Source organism: Amblyomma maculatum, chromosome 3 (genome assembly GCF_055883805.1).
Source record: "Amblyomma maculatum isolate TAMU_Amacu chromosome 3, ASM5588380v1, whole genome shotgun sequence".
Taxonomy (NCBI): Eukaryota; Metazoa; Arthropoda; class Arachnida; order Ixodida; family Ixodidae; genus Amblyomma; species Amblyomma maculatum.
In genome coordinates this window covers 117,698,571-117,720,226 of record NC_139346.1, presented here as the reverse complement: position 1 = coordinate 117,720,226, position 21,656 = coordinate 117,698,571, and the positions used below count along the sequence as shown (strand labels likewise).

At 43.3% G+C, this 21,656-nt stretch overlaps 1 protein-coding gene across 1 annotated transcript; it reads right to left on the bottom strand.

The window, feature by feature from the left end:
• Nucleotides 1-18,131: 18,131 nt before the first annotated feature.
• LOC146195798 (uncharacterized) lies at nucleotides 18,132-20,502 on the bottom strand. Its single transcript, XM_084596277.1, has 2 exons — nucleotides 20,375-20,502; nucleotides 18,132-18,788 (listed from the first exon to the last, which is right to left on the bottom strand). The coding sequence occupies exons 1-2, from the start codon at nucleotides 20,436-20,438 to the stop codon at nucleotides 18,229-18,231; spliced, it is 624 nt and encodes a 207-aa protein (XP_084452403.1). The 5' UTR covers nucleotides 20,439-20,502; the 3' UTR covers nucleotides 18,132-18,228.
• Nucleotides 20,503-21,656: the final 1,154 nt, after the last annotated feature.

The following is a 21,656-nucleotide window of genomic DNA, read 5'->3' as shown; positions in this document are numbered from 1 at the left end:
AAAAAAATAACAATCTTCAAATACAGGCACGGCTTTTGTAAGGGATATTCATGAGATGTGCAGTCAGCGGTATTTACAAATTATTTGCTATCCTGTATTAACGTCGGCAACCAGGTGGATGCCATATAAGATTTTTATAAAGCTTTTGATCCCGTGTGTCACCACATGCTACTACCAGAACTACAACATCTCAACATTAACACACAAGTTATTTTATATATATTTTTTTTTGTCATTCCGAACCCAGTTATCAAATGTAAACCACTGTATTCCCTTTTTATTCCAGTCACGTCCGGGGATCTCATTCAGGGATGATTTGCCTAACTGCATCTCGTCCCGTGCAAGCCTGTTTGCCGATGACTGTGATATTCACCGTGAAATAGCTACAGAAACGGATCAACAAGCATTGCAATCTGACCTAAACGAGATCAACGTGTCGTGTTCTGACTGCCAAATTACCCTAAGTCATACAAAAACTAAGTGCATGTCATTCGCGCTTCCTTCTCTCACATTCCAACCTCATATATTATAGATAACAATATATTCGAGCTAACTACAACATACAAGTACCTAGGAATAAATTTTCAAACGGATCTAACGTGGCCTCATCACATCTATATTGCTCTTGCAACTGCTAATCGCTCACTCGGAATCATGAAACACAGACTAAAGCAAGCACCCTCACACTTAAAAAAGCTGCATACACCACCTTATTGAGACCTAAAATTGAATATGCACGTGCAATCTGGGACACGAGCCACGATTACATCATACAAAACATTGAATCCCTGCAAATGAGTGCTGTTCGCTGAATTTGTTCGGACTATTCCCCGTACACCAATGTTACATCTAAAAAAATCGTGCGGAATTAGGTCCACTATCACTACGACGAAACACGCTCGCTTATCTGTTTCACGAGCTCTATCGCTAAGACGTTTTGCATGACGACTTCTCTCAGCTACCTGGCCTCATTTTCCCTCACCGTGATCATCCGTACAGGGTCAATCGCCCGGTGTGCCATTCATCTTTTTACGCAGAATCATTCATACCATAAATGAGTGGAATAACCTATCATCAAGTATTTCCAGCGAGATTCATCCAGAAAAGTGTCAGAAAATGCTCCATACTCAATATATAATGTGACGTCCCTGTACACCACTGACTTGTTATAGAGTTGATAATACTTCTTTTGTGATCCCTCGAATACCACTACCTTCTTTCAGATGTTTTTGCATTCTTAATCTGCGCTGTGAGCAGTTGTTTTGTTGTTTTTGTATTTTTATATTTCAACTGCTTTAATTTATATGCTTTTCCATTTGCGTTCTTGTTCTACAGTATTCATGAAGTGGTCTTTGTATTTTGTTTCAGTTTTCCGTTTTTGAACAAGTATTATATGAGCTTCGTGTTTTCCCTCTATGTCATACCCTCCCCGGAATGCGCTTAGAGTATTCGAATAAAAAAAAAAAGTAAATAAATGAAAATGTTAGACAAGGGGACGAAATCTGACCAGAACTATTCAAAGCTTGCTTATATTAAGTGTTCAGAAATTTCGAATGGGTGCAATCGGCAATAATGGTTGATGGAGAATACATCAGCAATTTACAATTCGCTGATGACATTGCTTTGCTAAGTACTCAGGAATGAAATGCGAAGAATGATAAAGAATGATCAATTACCCGCAGGGGAAAAGAAGAAAGGTAAGTCAACAATTATTATGCAGAAGAATGATGTTAATTTCAGAAAAATCGTGAAAGAGCTGCAGTTTACACTAGGTAGCGAAGTACAGGAAGTGGTAGGCAATAGATAGATAGATAGATAGATAGATAGATAGATAGATAGATAGATAGATAGATAGATAGATAGATAGATAGATAGATAGATAGATAGATAGATAGATAGATAGATAGATAGATAGATAGATAGATAGATAGATAGATAGATAGATAGATAGATAGATAGATAGATAGATAGATAGATAGATAGATAGATAGATAGATAGATAGATAGATAGATAGATAGATAGATAGATAGATAGATAGATAGATAGATAGATAGATAGATAGATAGATAGATAGATAGATAGATAGATAGATAGATAGATAGATAGATAGATAGATAGATAGATAGATAGATAGATAGATAGATAGATAGATAGATAGATAGATAGATAGATAGATAGATAGATAGATAGATAGATAGATAGATAGATAGATAGATAGATAGATAGATAGATAGATAGATAGATAGATAGATAGATAGATAGATAGATAGATAGATAGATAGATAGATAGATAGATAGATAGATAGATAGATAGATAGATAGATAGATAGATAGATAGATAGATAGATAGATAGATAGATAGATAGATAGATAGATAGATAGATAGATAGATAGATAGATAGATAGATAGATAGATAGATAGATAGATAGATAGATAGATAGATAGATAGATAGATAGATAGATAGATAGATAGATAGATAGATAGATAGATAGATAGATAGATAGATAGATAGATAGATAGATAGATAGATAGATAGATAGATAGATAGATAGATAGATAGATAGATAGATAGATAGATAGATAGATAGATAGATAGATAGATAGATAGATAGATAGATAGATAGATAGATAGATAGATAGATAGATAGATAGATAGATAGATAGATAGATAGATAGATAGATAGATAGATAGATAGATAGATAGATAGATAGATAGATAGATAGATAGATAGATAGATAGATAGATAGATAGATAGATAGATAGATAGATAGATAGATAGATAGATAGATAGATAGATAGATAGATAGATAGATAGATAGATAGATAGATAGATAGATAGATAGATAGATAGATAGATAGATAGATAGATAGATAGATAGATAGATAGATAGATAGATAGATAGATAGATAGATAGATAGATAGATAGATAGATAGATAGATAGATAGATAGATAGATAGATAGATAGATAGATAGATAGATAGATAGATAGATAGATAGATAGATAGATAGATAGATAGATAGATAGATAGATAGATAGATAGATAGATAGATAGATAGATAGATAGATAGATAGATAGATAGATAGATAGATAGATAGATAGATAGATAGATAGATAGATAGATAGATAGATAGATAGATAGATAGATAGATAGATAGATAGATAGATAGATAGATAGATAGATAGATAGATAGATAGATAGATAGATAGATAGATAGGAGTGGCAGAAGGCAAGGGGGCGGGTGAGGTTAAGAAGTTCGCAGCAGTCAGGTGAATGCATGTAAATCAGGGACTATGTAATTAGAGGAATATAGGAGAGGCCTTCGCCATGCAGTCCAGCTGATAATGATGATAAAAAATTTTATCGGTAGTAATTTTCCCTTCCGTATTTAAAACAAAACCGAAATCGTTTTTGTTCAACATTTCACCTAGTTTTGGAGAAGACACAATTCTGCGATTCGAAGCTTAATAAATTCAGTAAGGTGTTAGTCTGGGCTATTTTGTGAAACTTTCCAAAAGAACGTAAGATGAATAAGTGAAGCAACGTACTTCTATAGTGAACAATGTTCACATGGCTGAAAAGGTGCGTCTTCCCGTCTTTGTGCATAGGACACTTTCGCTTGGTCCTAATTTTGCCACTAGCGCTTGCCCATGGTATTAATTATTCCCATCTGCAGCACTTTCGTGTTCGATAGGACATTTGCTTTTCTCACTACTTATGTATGTTTTACTTTCCAAAGATCTATACAGACCAACTAAAAGTAAAAGCCATATATCAAACCAGAATTCAGGCCCAACTCACTCTATTGAATAGCGACTTTATTTGCACTGGTCAAGAATAGTGGCAAAATAAACTCCTATCTATCCTACAATGCCTCCTTGGTAACTGAACGACGGATGGCTCAGTGCGCGAGTACTCTATATGCAGTCACTAAGCAAGCAAGACAGACATTTTTTCCTCCTAGCCACCTTTATTTTCACAGCATAAGACAGTACAAGTGATGAACAATTTTTCTCTTCCTTAAACAACCACCTTGCGCGTTTTAACTTTATACGCCAGAAACCTATTGCATGCCTCCTCTATACAGTCCACGTTGTCTTGCAGGCTTGGGGGCTATTTATTCCTGACTGCTGTCGCTTCCCCTCGTTCTACTACCTCCAGTGCCTCCGCTACCGCTTGAGCCAGAGCTTCCGCTTCCCTTTGAGCCAGATTCGGAGCCGGTCATTGTTCCAGTTCCGCTTCCACTGCCTGTAAGGCTTCCGCTGTCGCCAGCTCCCGTGTCGGACGTCGGCCCTCTTCCGGAACTACCCGTTCCTGAAGAGCTGCCACCACCACTAGATCCACTTCCTTGCATCATGCCGCTACCAGAGCCTCCTGTGCCGGATGTACCTCCATGATGCAGGCTTCCCAACAATCCCGTACTTTCGCTGCCACCAGTGCCTCCAAGGCTTGGCAATATACCCCCTCCAGAACTTCCGCCACCACTCATTCCGGTGCCGGAACCTGATGTGCTGCCTCCTGTTCCTGAAGAACTCGACGCTTCACCTCTTTCAGTCATTACTCCTGTTATGAAACACCAATTCCGCAGGCTACTTTAAAGCGCGTTTCTTTAAAATGAAATTTCTTTTTCAGGGTCAGGATATTCAGCATGCGTTGCGTAGATTCATTTCCAACAAGTGAGAAGTCTCGAAATATATATTATACTGCCATTTACCAAGTCCTTCGATTACACAGATAACGGATTATCCCATATCGCTTCCGCCTGCCACGCACTAGCCTTGGCGGTTTACTGGTGCCACAATGTATAAGAACCAGCAGAGGATGGTATCTGAGGAAACTGGGTCCTTACATTGTCTGCTTTCGCTGAACAGCAATAAATTTTAGATGACTTCATTAAAATTCTTCCCTCCCATCGTTTCAATCCTTATAACTAGACTTGTGAAGAAGTGAGTAGATGCTTATTCTAAAATTTGTAAAGGGCTGTCTGAATTTTGCCTAATAAGGTTTATGGAGACTGAGAATTTTCTATTGGGCCCCTTCGCTGTGAGTAGTAAATACAGTAAAGAAATGTTCACCTTGAGCAACGTCATCGAGACATGTATCAAAACATATCACTATATTCAAAGAAGCAGTAGTATACAAAGCAACCTATTCGCGCATCTGGATATGAATATATGAATAAATAAAATATACGCCTTTCTCGTCTATGGAAATTTCCTTGAGTTCAAAGGAACGATTGCAGTATGTAGTAATTATCACGTATTACTCTTTCTGTATTGCTTATTAGCTGACTGTCTCACTAAACACGCGCCTTGTGGCTTGCATTCCATTACCCAGTGCAAAGCTTAAGCATCATTAAAGACATGAATACCTATGCAAAAGCTGGATGTCCTTTGGGTGTAAAGTTTATTCTTCAAACGTGTAATATGTTGAAGCGAAAAGTAAAACTTATATACACCTGGAAAAGCTTACCGAATATGAGCAATATGACCATCAGTACGGCGTTCCTCGATCTGACATTCTTCCCAAACATCATGAACAGCTCTTGTTAGTTCCTCCGGATACACTGCATGATGATGAGCCGCAGAATTAGCACTCAAATAATATTCTAAAAGAGATTGCGTGGCTATGAGTAAAAATGTAACTAAAAGCCTGCACCATTTACAAGAGGAAGCACTCACTTTATCTACGTAGATCGCCCAACTATGGAAACTAAAGCGCGTTAACACTTCCAGACAAGTGCTGAAATATACGGGCAAAAGTCTAGAACGCGTAGACTGTACCTGTTGTGTGAGTTACTTCTGCTTAGATTTGAAACCCTAACACTATCTACAAAGGTGTCTCAAATAAAGGGGTATTACAAACGTCTTCATAATGTCAGCATACGTTTTGACTTGCAGTTTCATCTGCCTCTTTTACATTCGCGTCCTTCTACCACAATCTAATGAACTTAAATTACTGTGTAACGAAGAACATTAACTTCATCTACAGCTAAAAATTAAGAGTTGCGCACAGTCTGTTGCTGAGAAAAAGTCACTCTGAAAGAATATTTGGTTCTGATGCCATAACAGTTTCCTTTATTTCTATCATCTACTGGTCAAACCTGCTCACTAGGTTAAGGATGCTTAACTAATATATTGACTGCCGGTTCCAGCTTTGGCCTAAATCGTTAGCGGTTTTCTTTTCCTTCTGAGCGGCAACGTCCTAAGAAAAGAGAATTGCAGGCTTTCAAAAAAATCCTAACTTCTCATTTATAAGTTTGCCTCTGGAGATTAAGAGCCGCAAAGTTTGAATTATATCTTCTTAATTAATAACGTAAACCGTGTCGGCCCGCTGAAAATGTGGCCGCCTTTCAATGGGGGCAGAACACGTCAAGCACAATGTAAGACACCTTATCTAAACGACAACGAATGTGCTTACGTTTGCGGGGAGCCTTGTTACCACAAATTGGAGTCGCTGGAAAAACACCTAATTCGTTCTTCTACAACATCTCTCACTCTTATATCCCTAAAGATAGCCACGTGATCTCCCCTACGCGGAATCATAGAAGTGTCACATAAATTTCTGAAACGTTTTTACACATAAAAAAAGCATTCTTGTACTCGCAGCTGCGAGTAGGTTGCGGCCGTTTATATCACTTCTGCAACCACAGATTGAAGGGATTAGGAAACTAAAAGCAACAAATGACTCTCCCGCACTCATTCGTCAGTTGACTCAGGATTCTGGACAACGATGGCTCAGGCATCGTGCACTAGGCACGTGACGGGATCCGATTTTTTCGCCTTTAGCGCAAGCGACGTCCTTTCACAATCACAAAATTTAAAACCTGAGCGTTTTCTTTCGACAGGTTTGACATGTAGTGAGTGTTTAACTTCCCGAACAGGTCTACAAAATACACGTATTTAGTCATCTGACTTTTTACACAGCGCATGCTACAGACAACCACTTCTCCGGAAAAAGTGTTTATCTATCTTCTTTAGAAATCCCGGTTATGAACATTTTTACTTTGTTTCGGTAGGTCTCTTTGAGGGAGAACGTTTAAGTTTCGCCTTTATAGGATATGACACGAAAGCGTAGACGGCTATGTTGTTATTGTGGCTGTAGGAAAAAGGAAAAGAAAATGCACGGGCCTGCTACTCGCTCTGTAGCTGAGCCACCTCCGCTGCCTCGTGCAGACATAAGAGAAAAATAAAGAAGAAAAGGAAGAGGGAAAGAAAGACGCGCGCCGCATTAACAGCCGTCGTGCACCATCGAAGCGGTGGCGGGTGCAATGACAGCCTACAACAGATAAAAATTCGGTGGCAGGCTGAATTTCTCGAAGCTAGCAATAAACTTAAATAAATGACGGGGCTGCATTCTTTCTGTACCGAATAACTGGCAAGAGCCATCTAGTACTTGTTTCGACAGCTGTAGACAATAAGATATGCACTGCACAGTTAAACCAGGGGCTGTGAAAAGTGCAAAGAACAATTCTGAAAGTTCCCTAGACATGCCAGTCAAAATCAATGCTTCGAGGAGGAAAGAAAATAACCACTGTCATAGTTTACCGGGCAAACCTGCCCACCGGTTCACACTCCATAAGCTTGAAGGAGAGAATAACGAAATACTCTACACCGCATGAGGAAGGGGGAGATTCGAACTTTTAGCCAGCAGCAGACGGAAAGCATGAGGCCCATACGGAATATTGACAAAAGAACAATGTAATTCAAGTAACATCAAAACGCTAGCACACAGCAGCGTAAATTTTGAGAAAGTCATGGGGTCCTAACTCTCATTCGCTTCACCGACGGGGGTGGGATAAAGGAACATAGCATTCAAGCTTGGGGCCGTGCGGGACAGTTCCAGACATGGGCATGTAGTGTCATTTGGGAGACGCCGTGTAAATAGTCGGTCGTTTGCACACGGTACCGCAGTTGCCACCGAGGATATGCCCCGATCGCATCCCGACTTCCTCTAGTAACAAATAGAAAACACAAAGTGAAACACGTAACTCTGTTTCGCTTCTGATTTCCTTGAACGCCGACACAGTATTGCGTAATGTCGTTTTTTGTTTTCAATTTTTAATAAACTTACACGAGAACACAACGAGACAACGCCTAACTAGAGCAGTACGACGTACAAAGTGAACAGGCCAGCATTTCGTGCATAAGGTTTGATTATGTTTCCTGGATAGTGTACCTAAATCTAGGCTCGCTTATGAAAAAAAAAGCAGCACGTAGGCTCCTCCTTCTCTCTTTCCACTTTAACTTCCACCGTCCTCCCTTCCCTCACGGCGCGGTGGCGGTGTCCACAGAAAACAAGTGAGACAGTTTCCGCGCCTTTTCCTTGCCAAAAACCAATCAGTTTGAACGGGGACAGAAAAGCGACACAGACGCCAACTACCCGGAATCAGCACTCTGCATCAGTTCGCCTAAGCCCACATCTCCCAGCTGATCTGCTTAATTCCGGACATTACGTACCAGAACTTGCAAAAGCCGAAAACCGTATTGCCTGCATTGTGAAAATAAGAGCCGCAAAAGAAGATAACTCCTCATCTCGAACCTGCATGAAAACAATTTTCACTTGGACCGCGCATTTGCCAAAAATATCCGAGGACACTGCCACAATGAAAACTTATTCGCGCACACTCTACACAGACGTCCTTGAAGATATAGATTTTGAAACAGTGCGCCAAAGTGTTGTTTTGAACATAAGCATCGACAACTTGAGTAGTCCGATGAAAAGTACACAGCAACACAAACTGAAGGGCTTCCCCAGCCGTTCCAGCCATTCGCTAGTTTTTTTTGTTGTTTTTTTTCAGACTGGGGTGAAGAAAGATCTTTTGGCCAAAGAGAGGGGGAAAGGAACGGACTGTGGAGGACGCGCGTGTACCCTTCTGAGAGCATGGCTACCATGGGCACCCATGTCTTTCCCCGGCGCCTCAAGGAGATCTGATAAGACCAGCGATAGCCGCCGCTTGAGCCCAGCCTTGGACCAGCGTTCGTGGTCTGTCCGCCGGGCACAGATTTTTTTTAAACAGCTTTCATATTGACAGCTGCCCTTGCTGTGGGAGGAGTCTAGCGTGCCGTTTGCGCATTGCCACAGGGCGCAAAGCCTGGCGCGCACTTGCTTGCTTTGTGCTTTATCTGTCGCCTCCAATCCAATGACGAGTCCATCTTCAAACTAAGTGCCGCCACCCAAAGCTCTTGTCTGTGCAGGCTGAGGTGCGCCCCGGCTAACAACGTTCCGGCTAACAACGTTCCGGCTGCAGCCTTCTAGAACACTGTAGCTCGCCGAATGGAACATTTTCCCAGCCTAGTACGAGTAGTCGCCAGTAGTGTCGCTGGGGTCACCTTTATCCGGTGCGGAGGCGTGGCGCGGCATCCCTCCCTCCACCCCGTCCCCGTGTTTTAAGCACCGAATCCCAACTTCTTTTCTACCTCCACTGTCCTAATGATTTGATTTAGAGTTCGCCTTGCACCCAACCACGCAGTGCGAGTGAAGTGGCATTTTTTTCCTTTATCGTGAAAGCAATACTACGCCAGATTTCGAGCCTTCAGCGTAGCGTGGTCTGGTAGGACGTCAGTAGTCACGTGGTGGAAAGCGTAACTTCCGGACAACGCTACGCTGAGGCGAAGACGGGCTACCAAGTCTGCTCTTCAGCGTAGCGTGGGGGGGTTAAGGAGGGGGCCTTATCCTGACCTTGTTGGGGCTGGGAGAGGTAGATCACCGCCGCTTGCGGCGGGGGCTAGCCTGCCACCGAATTTCTATCTCTTGTAGGCCGTCTGAGGCACTGAGCCACTGTAGGCACTGAGGTGGTGGACGACGGCTGTTGCGGCGTGCGTGTTTCTCACCCTGTTCTTTGTCTTCCCTACTTTCTCTCTTCTATCCGCACGAGGCAGCGGAGGGGGCTCAGCTATGGAGCCAGTAGCAGGCCTGTGTATTATCATTTCCGTCTTCCTACATCCACAACAGCAACAGCGTAGCGTGGCTCGTAGCCGCGCCGGGCGTTTCACGCTTTTCCCACTAGGTGCACTGTGGTCTAACAGGTGGTAGGGGGCCTCGATGCGCGCGCCCCTCTCCTCTGCTCCGGAGTGTGGGGACATTCTTTGAAAGTGTCAGTGCCACCTCTACGCCTCCATATATGAGCCCATGGAAGTGTGTCCCGCTTTTGCAGAGGCTGTCGCGTGGAGTTCCTTGGGGCGCGTTCAAGTTTGGGATTGCAAATAACAGGAATGCTCCTGAAGCGCTATGAGAAACGTGGGCTAAAATATGCCGGAGTTGTCTCCACCCTTTGAGGGCGCGATGGCGCGCATCGAGGCAGGTGGGGTCGTCTTCCATTGGAGGCACGTAACGACTCTTGCTTTAGCAATCTCCTAGGCTTACCTACAGTTAAGCCACTGTGAATTCTTCAACACTTAGAGGCAGCGATCATGCGCCAAGACTGATAATTCAGCAAAGCATCAAATCAAAAAGCAGATAATTAAGAAAAAGGCAGAAACACTAGCATATGTCAGCTGCCAAAAAGCTCACTGAGCAAGCGGCTTTAGAGAAATTATTCCCAGTATGAGACCATAAGAACAAAGGGATGTCATGAACTACGCAATGTGCTTTATCCGTCTCAACAGAATAATTCGTTCTACGGGATCACACTTGCCACTCAGTGTCTCAGCGGCACCAATGCTTGCCTTGTCGAGTATTTAAACAAAACTTTATTTCGCCCCTCACCCCTTCATTTCGATCACTGTCCAGCTGCACATACCTGAGCGCTGTACCCGGGGCGGACCGCACCCCCTCCTACCCTCATCGCGACGCCACTGGTAGTGACTTTTGTTGCTTTGTTTTTAGTTTGTTTAGCAACACACACATGGTGTATGCGTGTGTTTGGCACAAGGCAAACGATGGAGCAGGCATCTCGCTGCCCATTGCACCGCCTCACACGAGAAGCGATCAACCGCTTGCACAACAACACAGGGAATTCGGGAGAGTGAGGAGGCCTCTTTCCCTCCACAGAAATGGATAAACAGAATCATGTGTATAAAAAGCAGTGCTGTCCTTATTCTAACCTGCCAGATTGAGATCCAAGGACATATCATGACTGCGCGGAATTGAATTTAATTAACCCTTAGAGTTAGTGTTAGAGTTAGTGTTAAGCAATGAAGGGCAGCGTTGGAGAGTGGTATTACACAAACCCTCGAAGCTTTCTTCCACGAAGTCTTTCTTTTGTTCAGACCTGGCAGACGTTTTAACAGTATGCGAGACAGGTGCTCTCTGGTGCGACTATGGCCTTGGCGGCATGCATAAAGGTACTTCATCTAAGCTGGTCATCATATGTTAATAAAATGTAGGGACACTTATTAAAACGATCTAATAAGGTCGTAAGCTAAAATCGCAGCCCGTTTTAACTGAACCCAACGAATGTGCCTGCTTGGCTTTGGGGCAGCGGGTTTTACTCAAGCTCGAAGCGTCCTGAAGGACTGTATTTCGATGTCACCCTCTCATCTGAATTGGTAGAAAACACTTCATGGCGGGTTGTGCCCGGCTTGTGCGGACCTCTATCACCGAGTTTGAAGAGACACATTGTAGCTTCCCTCGATATAAACCCTGCTCTGTGTCAGTTAAAAATTCCAGTTCAGCGGTTGCGTTATTTCTGCACCATTGAACCAGCATCATTTTTTCATTTATATTGTGGCGTACCAAGTACAGGAAACCATTCTTTGGATAACAAGCCGTTGAAAGCCAACATAAACGCGGTACAGCTCTGCAGTGAAGCTGATCTTGGCAAAGTAATGGTAAAGCAAGGCCACTGGCAAGGTGGCATATGAGGAATATGTAAACTTCTTAAGTTATCGAATGATAAGGTCACCGAGGCCTCAATTTCCAACAGAAGTGGTGATATTCATCTGAATGCAGTATGTTTCCTACACCTGTCTTCTGCGTTTGGACGCGAACTTCTTCAAGATTATCGTTTCACGAAATCGACGCGCACGCCTCAGTTCCTTGACAGTGGCGACGATAAACGCCCTGCTGCCCCCCCCCCTTCCCCCCCCCCCTAGTGCGCCTACTCCTGCGTAGAGCTCCAGAAGTGGGATATTCCTGCAACATCCGGTTTGTTCTATGTAGCTTTTAACACAGGACAGTGGTATAGGGTAAACGACGCCCCTCTCCGTCGGGACGACCCTGCCTGCGTGCTTGATTCTGCATCCCTGCTTCTTCTTTCCCTGCACCAAATTGCACACGCCAGCCAGTTTTTTTTTTTTTTTAGTGCAGTGATGACTACAAGGATGTCACCTTTCTGAGCCACGCTTTTTAAGCGGTGGGAGATTCGGATTTGACAGTAGTATGGAATGGTAACGGGTCTTGTACCTTGCGCTTCTTCAGCGCAGCGGTGCTCCTCTATGTCGCTAGGATCATTGGCAAGGTCCTCTAAAACAGGATGACCACCTCACAGGGAAATCCTGCACTGATCGGTGTTTGCAGCCGGACGTCCATGTTATGTATCCTTTCTTATAGGCAGGATTTGTCAAGAGCGGCATGGTAGGGAAAATGTCTGCATTTCACAAGATAATATTGCGGGCACACAGGCAAAATGTGTGCTATGTTTTCGCCACTTGTCATGCGTAGACTCGTACTGTATCCTCTTCTTCCGTAAACAAGTGCGTTTTTTGTCTGTGTCGTTCAATGCAGCGGAATAATTCTTTCCGGCGTCTACAGCACTGATTTTTTATGCATTTGCGGCAAGAGCACGAGCAATGTTTTATTTCTAGAGAAAGAGTTTGTATCTTTTTGTCGAATCTAGGAAACGACACCTGACGCAATCTGCATTTTGCGTCGTATGCTCTATCCCTGAAAACAGGACAGGTGGCGGGTCCCGGAAAAACAACCACTGCTTTTGAGAGAAGCAGCAGCGAGGAGCTGCTTTTGCTTCGTATCGCATGGCAACAACTGCTGCAACTACAGCAAAAAGAGGCATCAAAATGAAACGTCAAGCTGTTTCACCAACCACTAAAATGATTCAATGGCGAACATATGGCGTCACGAAGGTGACGTAATACGGAGTAGAAACTGCGTTACTACTGCATCAAAAGTGCATTAGAATCTTTCGGTCGACTAAACAATGCATGAAATATCCTTGTTAGGGACGCCGTTTTATCTTGCGAAAGCAGTACTACTCGCTCTTTCAAGCCTTCACGTGACCCGGCCGTAGTTACGTCTTAACCACGTGACGTAGTGACGTCACACCCCACGTGACACACGGGCTGGCAGGAGCTGCCAACTTGGGTCTCTCGTTTCACAAGGGACGGTTATGTCAGAATCAGCCTGCTAGGACCCTGGAATTCATGTTATATCTATAGGCCACTAAGGCACGTTCATATGGGTTGGTTAAAGCGGGGCTTTATATGTTGTCTGAGGCAAAAGTAAAAGAGAAGAACGCTCGGTCACCCGCAGCTAATGCTTTCGCTGAATATTTGGTTCAGCAGCGTTGAACCCTCGTAATTTTTTTTCTTGCTCTTTAGTTGCAATAAATGATCTTCAGAGAATGCTAGACTTTTCACCAAGCTACCAGACCTCTCACAAGATGCGTTTCTGTTGCATTCACTGCGTGTTTAATTAGCCACGCAACATATAGGCGTTCTCCTTGTAGTTCCTCCGATGCGTGCGTGACTGCTAGGACATCAGGACACGGGCTTTTATTACTGTGTCTAGAGGTCGCAAAAGGCAGACTATGTTTAGTGCATTTGCCAAGCAGAACTGTGCACACGAGTGCGCAGGACTTCGCATGTTTGTTTTGTTTTGTTTGTTTGTAAGCTAAACATTTCGACCGATTTGCCTGTCTGGTTGGGTTGATAACTAAACGTCGGGTTTTATAAAATAAAAGTGTTGGTTGGAGAAATTTCAAGTCTTATTTGTTTGTTTGTGTGTGTGTGGGGGGGGTGCGTGCGTGCGGGCGTGCGCGCGCGCGCGCGCGTGTGTGTGTTTGGTTTGGTTTGTGGGGTTTAACGTCCCAAAGCAACTCAGGCTATGAGAGATGCCGTTGTGGAGGACTCCGAAAATTTTGACCACCTGGGGCTCTTTAACGTGCACTGACATCGTGTGTGTTTGTGTGTGTGTGTGTGTGTGTGTGTGTGTGTGTGTGTGTGTGTGTGTGTGTGTGTGTGTGTGTGTGTGTGTGTGTGTGTGTGTGTGTGTGTGTGTGTGTGTGTGTGTGTGTGTGTGTGTGTGTGTGTGTGTGTGTGTGTGTGTGTGTGTGTGTGTGTGTGTGTGTGTGTGTGTGTGTGTGTGTGTGTGTGTGTGTGTGTGTGTGTGTGTGTGTGTGTGTGTGTGTGTGTGTGTGTGTGTGTGTGTGTGTGTGTGTGTGTGTGTGTGTGTGTGTGTGTGTGTGTGTGTGTGTGTGTGTGTGTGTGTGTGTGTGTGTGTGTGTGTGTGTGTGTGTGTGTGTGTGTGTGTGTGTGTGTGTGTGTGTGTGTGTGTGTGTGTGTGTGTGTGTGTGTGTGTGTGTGTGTGTGTGTGTGTGTGTGTGTGTGTGTGTGTGTGTGTGTGTGTGTGTGTGTGTGTGTGTGTGTGTGTGTGTGTGTGTGTGTGTGTGTGTGTGTGTGTGTGTGTGTGTGTGTGTGTGTGTGTGTGTGTGTGTGTGTGTGTGTGTGTGTGTGTGTGTGTGCGTGCAGCACCACCCAAGCCAGGAAAGTACTGTTTGCTGAAGCTTGACCTCTTCTGCGCGCTGCTAGTTATGTACTAATTCGATTTTCAGGGGTCTTGTTTTCTTCACACTTTCTATGATACTCATTTGTGTATATTTATTTACTTCGGAGGTCTTATTTCGCCAATCATGCACACTTTTAGCATAGCCACTGCCTGTATATTTCTAGATTCTTTCTTCCTCGATCGTTATTTTTTTTCAATCGTCCATGAGACTATCTTAAGCATATTACTTCAATCATGCGCCCTTTTATAAAATATTACCTTTATCAGCTAAAGTATGTTTCGACGGCCGATAAAATCCTTTAGGCAATTAGATGGAATATATATTTAATAAGGCTTTACTTTGCATTCGCCAGTAAGATATCTGAATGCAAAAAGGTTGAAGGATGATTGAGTCAATCAACGCGGGAAAATGTGATACTGTTTTTCTTTCGCTTTAATTAGATCTAAGCGCTAATGTGACGAGGCAACACAAGCCATGAGCGATGCCGCTGTGTATGGGTTTAGATAATATACCGCCAGAGACTCCTCTGATGGGACTGGAGCTGGTAGGTCACCGCCGCTTGCGGCGGGGGCTAGCCTGCCACCGACTTTTTATCTGTTGTAAGCCGTCATTGCACCCGCCACCGCTTCGGTGGTGGACGACGGCTGTTGTTGCAGCGCGCGTCTTTCTCCCCCTCTTTCTTTTCATTCTTCTCTATTTATCTTCTGTCCGCACGAGGCAGCGGAGATGGCTCAGCTACAGAGCCAGTAGCAGGCCCGTGCATTTTCTTTTCCTTCTTCCTACAGCGACAACAAGAACTGCAATCCTGGCATGGCCACGGTGTCAGAATATATTAGTGCCGACACTGCACCCGGAAGCATGAAAACATGTTGCTCGCAGCTTTAACGGGTCTTTTAAACGTCCATAGAAGCGCTGCAAGCAGGACATAGCTCTGGACCATCGATACGACAACGGCGTCGGCAGTGCTCTGCTCTGCAAAGCAAGAGCAGGAGCGCTTAAAACGCTCGCCCACCGTAGCCGGTACGACGAGACCATTCATTACATGCATATTGTGTCGGCTGTGCAGTGCCGAATCCGAGACGATGGAGCACGTTGTGCTGCGGTGCGCATGCATCAGAGCATTGCTCCCAGATGGCGTTACACTCGCGCAGGCGCTCGATTTTGACCCGCCGGACTGTACTCCGGCTGGTGGCGCGAGTGGCGCGAACAGAGCTCCCTTCGTGCAGGCGTCCGAAAGGAGACTCACGGAATGTAGACGGCAGTACGCAAGCCGTAATTTATTTTTGTGTGTGTGTGTGTGTGTGTTAAGTATGGTGTTGCGCCTACGGTACTTTGTATTGTTCACTTTTTTAATGACTGCGGTGCCAAAACGGTGCCCGCCCGATACGAAGGGTAGAGTCAATAAATCATCAGCATACTCCCTGTCGCCGAGCAGCGACAGCCGTAATGCAGGTATAGCGGAATTATTTGGTGGCCCTGTGTGTACTACGTGTGCTTTGTTAAGTGCGACAGAGGCTCAAAGGGATTAAAACATCTGCAGACACGCAATAATTTTCTGCTACTTCATGGTTTACTTGATCGAACTACATGAATTGGAGGAAAAACAGTGCGAACGCCGCTCTATGATGCTTAAGCTGTCGTTGTCGAAATGCTTTCATTGCAAAGTTTTTAAAACCAAAGTTTTAAAGGCCTCATTTACCTAAAATCCGGCATCGCCGGCAGTCCGCTAACCTTGGCACTGTCAGCGAAAACTCTCGCAAATGGCGCTGGTAGGCGGTAGCTAGAAGGTTTCATCTTCGACCAGGATCATCGACCTTGCTGAGGAAGCGGGTGGTCTGGGACTGTCAACCACTTTTGTTCGGCTGCGGGATACAGCCTTTTACGCCAAAGCGTTTAGTGCGGCATGAAATTTTAACGTCATTTTATAATTTCTAACTGCCACTTTCTGGAAGCCATATCCCCTGCAGCAAGGCCTCGATTTTTCCATACCTGCCATCACGTGTGAAATTTGAATTTTTGGGAGCAACTCGCTCATGAAGTTACCGAAGAAGTGCTTGCAGAAAATATTCTTGGGATTGCAGCCTTAGAGAGTTGAGCGAAAACCAAGAGGCGGAGCTGGGCTGATTTAAGCCTACCCCTATCCGCGCAGTGTCAAAAGTTCAGTCGCAAATGGCATTCGGACATGCATTTGATCCAATAAAGAAGCATTTCGACACCCAGGGTCAATCGCATCTTCAACTAGTCCCTGTGTTTTGGCTAGCTGCCTTCTAATCTTCGTATCACGCAAGTACTTGAAACCGGAAGAACAGATCATAAGGGTTCCTCTGCATAATCGGTCGCCCTCACGTGGTGCTCGTGCAGGGTGTTATAAAGAGATATCATTGAGGCCTTCTGTGCTACGCAACCATTTCTATCTAGAATACTTGCCCAAAATAAGGGCTAAAAATTGTACAAACATTATTATCACTAAAAACATCGACTCAATAGCTCACACGATTGTCAGCCTCATGGGCCACAAACATTTTCTAGTTTCAGGGCAAAGCATTCCGGTTACCTCTGACTTGCGCTGCTATGTGCGCCTTTATAGGTATGTACACAAACTTTGACCACCTTTTACAAACGTCTGTATCTCAGCTAGTGAAAGAGGTAAGATTAAATATGCTGCTTCGGGAATGAGTCAACCAAGCATTCTACGTCGGTTTTCTACTACAGAGGTTTTCAATGCCTGTTAATTTACGCTGATATCCAACAATATTTGATAAAATGACATTTTGGATGTATTAAAGGTTGCGATATTTATGTTCCTCAATACGCAAAACACAATATAAGCCACTATAACATGCATAAATGTGCAAAAAAAGGTGTGAAAAACAATCATTTTGTTCTCGATGCTCACACTCCACCAACTAAGTTAACTGTGCAAACCCTAAAGAGAAACTGCTATAAGCTTAGGCACTTGCTACGTTTCCAGCCCTCCATCATAATTTTGTTAAAATGATGATTATTACTTTGATTAAATATTTTTTCTGTCATATTTTATTCCGAATCAAAATAAACATTTGCAAAATTTTCAACATGTTTTAAATAATTCACGAAAGCGCGATCGGCATTCAAAAGCTGAACAAATTTACTTCGGTAAAATGTAAACATATATTTCTGTTCTTGTGTCTACACAGGACAATTTAAAATAAGTCACATATCAAGCCATAATGCGAACGCGACTTGTTTCTTTAATAATGCGCCGCGTCTGTTTACAATGGCTGAAATGGGTGAAAAAGGACCTTCATATTTGTCCTGGATCTCTTGCAGGTTGCCTGAAGGCACGAGTAGCTTAGCTCGAAGTCTATATGTGCAGTGAGTGAGCCAGCAAGACATGCATATTTGTAACAGGCAGCGTTTTATTTCAACGGAATAAAACAGTACATGCCACAATCTACTTTACGTTCTCTGAACACGTACCAGACAATTTTATCTTCCGCGTCTAAACTCCATTCCTACCCATCCCTCTAAAGTACCTTGTCTCACAGAAGTCGAGACTTTTACCCCTGACTGCTGCCACTTCCAGTACCGCCTGTACCTCCAGTCCCACTTGTCCTAGTTCCCCCCGTCCAACTTGACCCAGTGCCGCCAGTTCCACTTGTTCCAGTTCCCCCCGTCCCACTTGTCCCAATGCCGCCGGTTCCACTTGTTCCAGTTCCCCCCGTCCCACTTGTCCCAGTGCCGCCGGTTCCACTTGTTCCAGTGCCGCCAGTCCCGCTTGTTCCAGTGCCGCCAGTCCCAGTAGTTCCTGTAGCGCCTCCAGTTCCACTTGTTCCAGTTCCCCCAATACCACTTGTTCCAGTTCCTCCAGTCCCACTTATGCCACTGCTTCCTATACCAGAAGTATCTCCCATTCCAGGAATTGGAACTTGAGGAAGCAAATTTGACAACATTCCCCCAATTCCGCCGCCTCCACTGCCTCCAAGGCCGGGAATAATCCCTCCGCCAGTACCGCCCACTCCTGCAGAACTTCCGCTACCATTCGTTCCGGAACTTGATCCTGGCGCACTGCCTCCTGTTCCTGAAGCATTTGAGGCATCACTACTTTCAGTTATGGTTCCTGCAAAAAAAAAAAAAAAAAATTGCACTGCAAACTGGAAGCTTAAAAATTAATTGTCAAATTTTCATTCCGGAGTTAGCTTTTAACATCCGTTAGGACTGATTTTGGCGAATTGAATAACTCTTGAAAGGTTTCAGTTGCCCAGCAATTGTAAGAATTAAATATAATTGTTAAATTCATCTTCCCGAGTTAGGTTATCAATATGCGTTTTAAGGACTACTTTTGAAGGACTGAATATTTCTCGCAAGGTTTGGGTGAATGCCGTTAAGCAAGTCCCTCGGTTCCACAATACAATAATTTTGTTATTCTATCGTATATCTCATTCCTAAGTCTCGCCATTTGCTATGACCCTATATTAAGGCACCAGGTGATGACAACAGTGGAAAAACACTTTATTATGTAGATAATTCGCTCTCGTACAACGCAATAAATTCGCAGATGATTGCTCGAAATTCGTTTCTTTCCTTCAGCTCAATTTTTATTAACAAATGTTTGATGCAGCGAGTATAGCTTCAAGTTACACAAATTTTTCCTGGAGGCATGAACCTAGTTCGAGAGGATTCATGCACTGCAAAAACATTTTTCATCTCCCTTTGTTCTAAAATGAAAAAATGTAGTAAGAAAGCAGTTACATTGAAAGTGACGTGACGTGTTTCAAAGAATGCTTCTACCTATTTGTAAAAAAACTGATGAGCATCCGCTCGGCAACGGGAGTCCAACCAACCACCTCCTAAAGTCGACACGTGTGTTCTGTTACAGGGTCTTCAGCGGAGTTATCCTTTTCTCGTGACGTGTAGAAACATGGAGTGCTCTTCATGTTTTATGTTTTCCGTGGAGATGCCACTATATCACTATCTGTTTTTATTTTTTATTAGTTACATATTCGTCTAGAATGATTGCAGTCAATCGTATCTACATTGTTCCCGATTGTTTAAGTTACGTTCTGCGGCTTTGTTCAGCTGTTTGTCCGCCGAATATACACTGAGTTTATAAAGTTGCATTGCTGATTCCTAATTCAGTGACAGATGAGGTTTCTTGCTGCAGTTCCCGTCACTATGAAGTTGCGTGCTTAATTTTTTTAACAGTCATACTTCCCCCCCTCCCCCCCCCCCCCGAACAAAAAACGAAATAAAAGAGTTCCTTTCAGAATACCCGTCTTTTTTCTCCGTTACTTCCGCAATTTCAGAACGGACAATGGTTCGCCACAGGATATAGCATTCTAAAGTAAATTTTTTTCAAGTGGATGTAACATTTCAAACATTATTTTTCAGGTACCCACAATATCGATGCTATGGGCTTTTCATGCCCCTTGTAAGGTCACGTCTGTGGATGTATTCGTGAGTTTAAAGCCGCAAGTTCTGTTCGTAATATTTATCACATAATAAACTTGCATTATAGCATGTGAGCTGCTCTCAATAACGCGTGTCATTGCGGTTTTGTATGCCACTGCACTACGCTCAACCTAAAACGAGTAAAAAACCCGAATGATTACTCATCTGATGTATATTGTTTGCGAAAATAGCTCATCATTTAAGTATAGAAAAGTTTCGAACGCAATCACAATTGCATACACTAATGCGACTTACCGAATAGAAACAAGACGGCCATCAGTAGGGTGGTCGCCGAGCTGAAGTCCAGTTTCCCAGACATACTGAAGAGCTCTTGTTAGTTTCTTTGGCTACAGTGCACGAAACATACGGACCAGTATTATCACTTTCAAAATTAACGAGGAAAAAATTACGCGACCATGACTAACAACAACTTACAAATATTCCAGTTTTAATAGGATAAAAAAGAACTTTGCAGACGTATGCTTTGATGCGTGACTATTTTAGATCTATTATGATTTAATTGGGAGTGTAATTAGTCCTTCTCTTCCTCTAGAAGGACAGCGCAACTCAGGAAACCAAACCGTATTAACAGTGGCCGACAATGGTTTAAGAGGATTAAATGCTAGAATATATGGATATGAGTCAACTTGTGTGCAGCTTGAGAAAAGCGAACCCTGCTTCTTGAATGTAAGGTGATGGCAGATGTCTTGACATGGTTAGGATATCTTTGAAATCATAGTTCCCTGCGTACCTTTCAGTTTGAAGGTTTATTCGTTTTTTTCTTATAGAGGAGAAATTGACTCTACTCACTGTGTCACTGCACTCCATTGGTCCAATATCTAAAGGCATTCGGATCCCCTTTTCATTTAATTTACGAATATAAATGAGCTAACTATAGTATTTTGGTACAAAATTATCAGCACGTGTTGTAGAGAAAATAAATGACTACAAACAATTTCCTTCTTTGCATCGACTTCAACATAGTTTTATAATTTATTTAGTCTGAAACTGAAGCGCGAAACAAAATCTTTCGCGCAACTATATGCTTCCCGGTTAGCACCCAGAACGGTGCCGCCGCATGAAGAAATGAACAACACACATTCGCAATGAATTAGCTGGCATCCGTTGATAGTGATATATCTGCGATGAGTGCAGTGGCTTCGTTTTGTCAGATTCAGAGCGCTCTTAGAAATCATCTGCACTGCTACATAAACCAAATACGGAGCGATAACGCTTGTGGGGCAGCATCTTAATATATGACAAAATGAAGCGCCCGCAGTCATCGCAAATTACTTCCAACGATTAGTGGTGGCATCAGAGCATGCTTTCGTAACCACGGTATTCGGTTACAGACTTCCTCTGGCCGTTAAAATCTGCAAGTGACAACCTATTTAATGAGGAGATTTTAAATTATTGCATAGCCTTAGCTGAAAACATTGAGCAGGCTAAACATGTAGAAAAAAGAAACCTCATGGATATTTTATTGTCAGTTGGCTTATTTAACTCTTGCTTAATTCGTGTAAGCTAATTGTGAGAA